Source organism: Oncorhynchus kisutch, linkage group LG5 (assembly GCF_002021735.2).
Source record: "Oncorhynchus kisutch isolate 150728-3 linkage group LG5, Okis_V2, whole genome shotgun sequence".
In the NCBI taxonomy this organism is placed as follows: domain Eukaryota; kingdom Metazoa; phylum Chordata; class Actinopteri; order Salmoniformes; family Salmonidae; genus Oncorhynchus; species Oncorhynchus kisutch.
This window is the reverse complement of record NC_034178.2, coordinates 210001-215000: the sequence shown is the minus strand read 5'-3', so window position 1 is coordinate 215000 and position 5000 is coordinate 210001. Positions and strand designations below refer to the sequence as shown.

At 46.5% G+C, this 5000-nt stretch overlaps 1 protein-coding gene across 1 annotated transcript in view; it reads right to left on the bottom strand.

Annotated features, from left to right (window-relative positions):
* LOC109886962 (kalirin-like) overlaps positions 1-5000 on the bottom strand; it is a 74134-nt gene that overhangs the window by 30872 nt on the left and 38262 nt on the right. Inside the window, 9 exon segments of the mRNA XM_031823940.1 lie at positions 125-194; positions 610-686; positions 688-787; positions 1069-1193; positions 1362-1544; positions 1664-1786; positions 2273-2388; positions 2646-2787; positions 3941-4090. Coding sequence (XP_031679800.1) covers positions 125-194; positions 610-686; positions 688-787; positions 1069-1193; positions 1362-1544; positions 1664-1786; positions 2273-2388; positions 2646-2787; positions 3941-4090 — 1086 coding nt within the window.

Genomic DNA, 5000 nt, shown 5'->3' with positions numbered 1-5000 from the left:
TCTGTTCAGGGCCAAATAGCATTCTAGTTTGCTCTGTTTTTTTGTTAATTCTTTCCAATGTGTCCTCTCTCTCTCTCTCTCTCTCTCTCTCTCTCTCTATCGGATATAATGTCTTGGTGGTTACCCAGGTGACGAAGCAGTGACCCACATCCTCAGGTAGCTGTTCGTAGTTCTCCAGCTCCTTCAGGAAAATACTGCAACAAAACACAGACCATCATTATACACTATACACACATCTGTTATGCTGTGCCTACACCCCTCAAACTCAAACATGGACCTTGAAGCCAGTTCCATTGCTTTTTTAATTGTTCCCCTCTAAGCAGTGACTGATTCAGACCTGAGACACCATGAGGGTGCAATTAATTATCAGGTAGAACAGAAAAGCAGCAGGAGTCCGGACCTGGTAAGGTAATATTTTAATACCTCTGTACTATACCATAGAGACATACAGTATAATGTCATAGATGTCATAGACCTGCAGAACTCTAGAATGGGATAATGGCGGCCATATTGGCTCGGGATAAATTCCATTTGTGTTCTATTTAATGATATGTGCTAAACACCATACATTACACACAGCTTGTGCTATACAGACTGTGATATACACACCTGTTATGGAACTCATAAATGTCCTGGATGTTCCCAAAGACAACGTCATCCTTGTTTGGCGATCCTGGTGGGGATCTCTTCAGAGCCACTGGTCATCTCCCACAGGTAGGTATCAATACACTCCTGCAGATCCTTCACATACACCCTCTCTGTCTGGAGAAGCTCTGACATGATATACCTGTAGGAGTACCAAGAAACTGGCTACTTTTTCAATAAATACAATTATCCCACAATCTCTCTGTCTCTCCCTCTTCTCTCTCTCTCTCTACACACACGCACACACACCCACACCCCCCCCCCCCCCCCCACACACCACACACACACACCCACACACACACACACACACACACACACACACACACACACACACACACACACACACACACACACACACACACACACTACCCTCTCTCCGTTTCCCCCCCTCTCTCATTCTCTCTCTTTCTCTGTTGGACTCACTCTTTCTTCCTGGCCGTCCTCCTCTTCTCGTCGCTGACCTCGTGGTTAGGGTCGTTCAGGTTCACTTCGGGGTCAGAGTCAGAGAGGCTGTTGGGGATGAGCTCCAGCTCCAGGTCCTTATTGTCCTACAGGGGACACCGTACACAGAGACAATTGAATACCACTCAGAGAGCTTCATTGACATGAAGGAAACAGACATGGGCAAAAAGCCCCATGCATAAATCAATCTATCTCTGATTGACCTGGAATCTGACACACACACACACACATACACCCACCAGCCGAACACACACCTGAGTGCAGCCTCCCAGTGCAGTCTCCAGTGTGTTCCGGTACTGGCCCATGCGCATGGAGAACTCTCGGTAGCGCTTGTCCACCGTCGACACGCACCTCCGTAGCTCCACCCTGTGGGAGTGGCCCTTGCCCAGCATGCTCTCAGCCAGCTGAATCAGCAGGTGCACCTTCTCCTGAGTGTGCTGGGAGGAGGTAGAGGGGAGAAATGGATTGTGGGAACTGTTCTGATATACACATCACCTTTGTAGTGTGTGAGTAAGCATTTGTGTATGTGAGTGGGTATGTGTGTGTGTGTGTTCACCTTAGCCGAGATGCAGAATTCCCTGTGTTGAGCCAGCAGGTCCTGGGTCTCTGCACTGGTTGCCCCTGGCGATGTGTGAGTGGACAGGTAGTGCTCACCACTCTGTTGCAGCCAATCCAACGCCTAGAGAGAGAGATAGAGAGAGAGAGACAGAGAGAGAGAGAGACAGAGAGAGAGAGAGAGAGAGAGAGAGAGAGGAAGAGAGACAGAGAGAGAGAGAGAGAGAGAGAGAGAGAAGAGAGAGAGAGAGAGAGAGAGGGAGAGAAGAAGAGGAAGAGAGAGACCGAGAGAGAGACAGAGAGAGAGACAGAGAGAGAGAGAGAGAGAGAAAGAGAGAGAGAGAGAGAGAGAGAGAGAGAGGGGAAGAGGAAGAGAGAGAGAGAGAGAGAGAGAGAGAGAGTCAGGGACAGAGAGGCAGAGACAGAGACAGAGAGAGAGAGGAGGACAAACCATTTTCAGGGTAATGTAATTGTCTGGGGGCCAACATGGCTCTGTTATAATTCTACATCTCAAACTCAGGTTTCCCAAACTGGGTGTGGACTCATCTAAAGGTGTGGCAAACTCACCTGTTGGGTGTGGACTCATCTAAAGGAGGCGTGGCAAACTCACCTGTTGGGTGTGGCTCTGGAACAGCAGGTACTGTTGACACTGGTCCAGACGACGCTTCTTCAAAGTCCAGAAATGTAGAACCCTGTTCTCCCTCTGCAGGAGCTCACTGAGGATACCTACAAGAGGAACACACACACACATTTACACTGGTCCAGACGACGCTTCTTCAGAGCCCAGAGATGTAGAACCCTGTTCTCCCTCTGCAGGAGCTCACTGAGGATACCTATAAGAGGAACACACATTTACACTGCCAGGTATAAACACAGTGGCAGAAATATCATCATCATGCATACGGAGCTCTTCTGTCTCTCTCTCTCTGTGTGTGTGTGTGTGTGTATGTGTTCATGTGTAATGTAACTGTGTGTTGGCTCACCTTTGACCTGCTGCTCAGGCACACGGGAGTGACCAGTGACCTCTGCGCCTGCACTGTGCCCGGAGATGGTTGCCATAGTAACGCTGTTGCGGTGGATGTACTTGAGGAAGACCTCTGCGTTGCGTCTGGCCAGGGTGCATGCCTGCAGGAAACAAGGGGTTAAAACATACCAACAGAGACTGTAGCTAAAAACTGTCTTTACCACTATCCGTCTTTCTGTCCTCTATCCGTCTTTCTGTCCTCTATCCGTCTTTCTGTCCTCTATCCGTCTTTCTGTCCTCTATCCGTCTTTCTGTCCTCTATCCATCTTTCTGTCCTCTATCCATCTTTCTGTCCTCTATCTGTCTTTCTGTCCTCTATCTGTCTTTCTGTCCTCTATCCGTCTTTCTGTCCTCTATCCGTCTTTCTGTCCTCTATCCGTCTTTCTGTCCTCTATCTGTCTTTCTGTCCTCTATCCGTCTTTCTGTCCTCTATCCGCATTTCTGTCCTCTATCTGTCTTTCTGTCCTCTATCTGTCTTTCTGTCCTCTATCCATCTTTCTGTCCTGTATCCATCTTTCTGTCCTCTATCCGTCTTTCTGTCCTCTATCCGTCTTTCTGTCCTCTATCTGTCTTTCTGTCCTCTATCTATCTTTCTGTCCCCTATCTGTCTTTCTGTCCTCTATTCATCTTTCTGTCCTCTATCTGATTTTCTGTCCTCTATCCATATTTCTGTCCTATATCCGTCTTTCTGTCCTCTATCCGTCTTTCTGTCCTCTATCCGTCTTTCTGTCTTTCTGTCCTCTATCTGTCTTTCTGTCCCCTATCTGTCTTTCTGTCCTCTATTCATCTTTCTGTCCTCTATCTGATTTTCTGTCCTCTATCCATATTTCTGTCCTATATCCGTCTTTCTGTCCTCTATCCATATTTCTGTCCTCTATCTGTATTTCTGTCCTCTATCCGTCTTTCTGTCCTCTATCCGTCTTTCTGTCCTCTATCTGATTTTCTGTCCTCTATCCATATTTCTGTCCTATATCCGTCTTTCTGTCCTCTATCCATCTTTCTGTCCTCTATCTGTCTTTCTGTCCTCTATCCGTCTTTCTGTCCTCTATCTGTCTCTCTGTCCTCTATCCATATTTCTGTCCTCTATCCATCTTTCTGTCCTCTATCCATCTTTCTGTCCTCTATCCATCTTTCTGTCATATCTCTGCCTTTCTGTCCTCGCTTCGTCTTTCTGTCCTCTCTCTGTCTTTCCTCTCGCTTTCTGTCCTCTCTCTCTCTCTTTCTCTCTCTCTCTCTCTCTCTCTCTCTCTGTACCTTGAGGAAGGCTTCTTTTTGTTCCATGTGTTTGTTGATGAGGGGAATGAGGTGCTCCGGCTGGCCCCTGCTCCCCTGCCTCTCTCCGCCACCACACCAGTCTTCGTCCCTACGATACTCCTGTTCCAGGCTCTCCAACACACCACATACCTGGGGGGAAACAAACATACAGTATGCCTGAGTATATACACATGGTTGCTGTCCAGTGCCATGTGGTGCTGAACCTCTGAATTCCAATGATGTCTCTGTCCGATTGAATGGTGCTGGATCTCCAGCCACTGTTATTACAGCTGGTTATTAAATCCTGATATTACAGCTGGGTATTATAGCCTGCTATTACAGCTGGTTATTATAGCCTGTTATTACAGCTGGTTATTATAGCCTGCTATTACAGCTGGTTATTAAATTCTGCTATTATAGCTGGTTATTAAATCCTGATATTACAGCTGGTTATTATAGCCTGCTCCTCCAGCTGGTCATTATAGCCTGTTATTACAGCTGGTTATTAAAGCCTGCTATTACAGCTAGTTATTATAGCCTGCTATTACAGCTGGTTATTATAGCCTGCTATTACAGCCGGTTATTAAATTCTGCTATTACAGCTGGTTATTAAATTCTGCTATTACAGCTGGTTATTAAATTATGCTATTACAACTGGTTATTAATGCCTGCTATTACAGCTGGTTATTATAGCCTGCTATTACAGCTGGCTATTATAGCCTGCTATTACAGCTGGCTATTATAGCCTGCTATTACAGCTGGCTATTATAGCCTGCTATTACAGCTGGTTATTATAGCCTGCTATTACAGCTGATTATTATAGCCTGCTATTACAGCTGGTTATTATAGCCTGCTATTACAGCTGGTTATTATAGCCTGCTATTACAGCTGGTTATTAAATAGTGCTATTATAGCTGATTATTAAATCCTGGGCTGAGGCTACAAGAGGTGTGGGGATTAGGTTTGTGGTTAGGGTTGAACGTGGGTGTGGACACAAGGGTTAGGGTTGAACGTGGGTGTGGACACGAGGGTTAGGGTTGAACGTGGGTGTGAACACAAT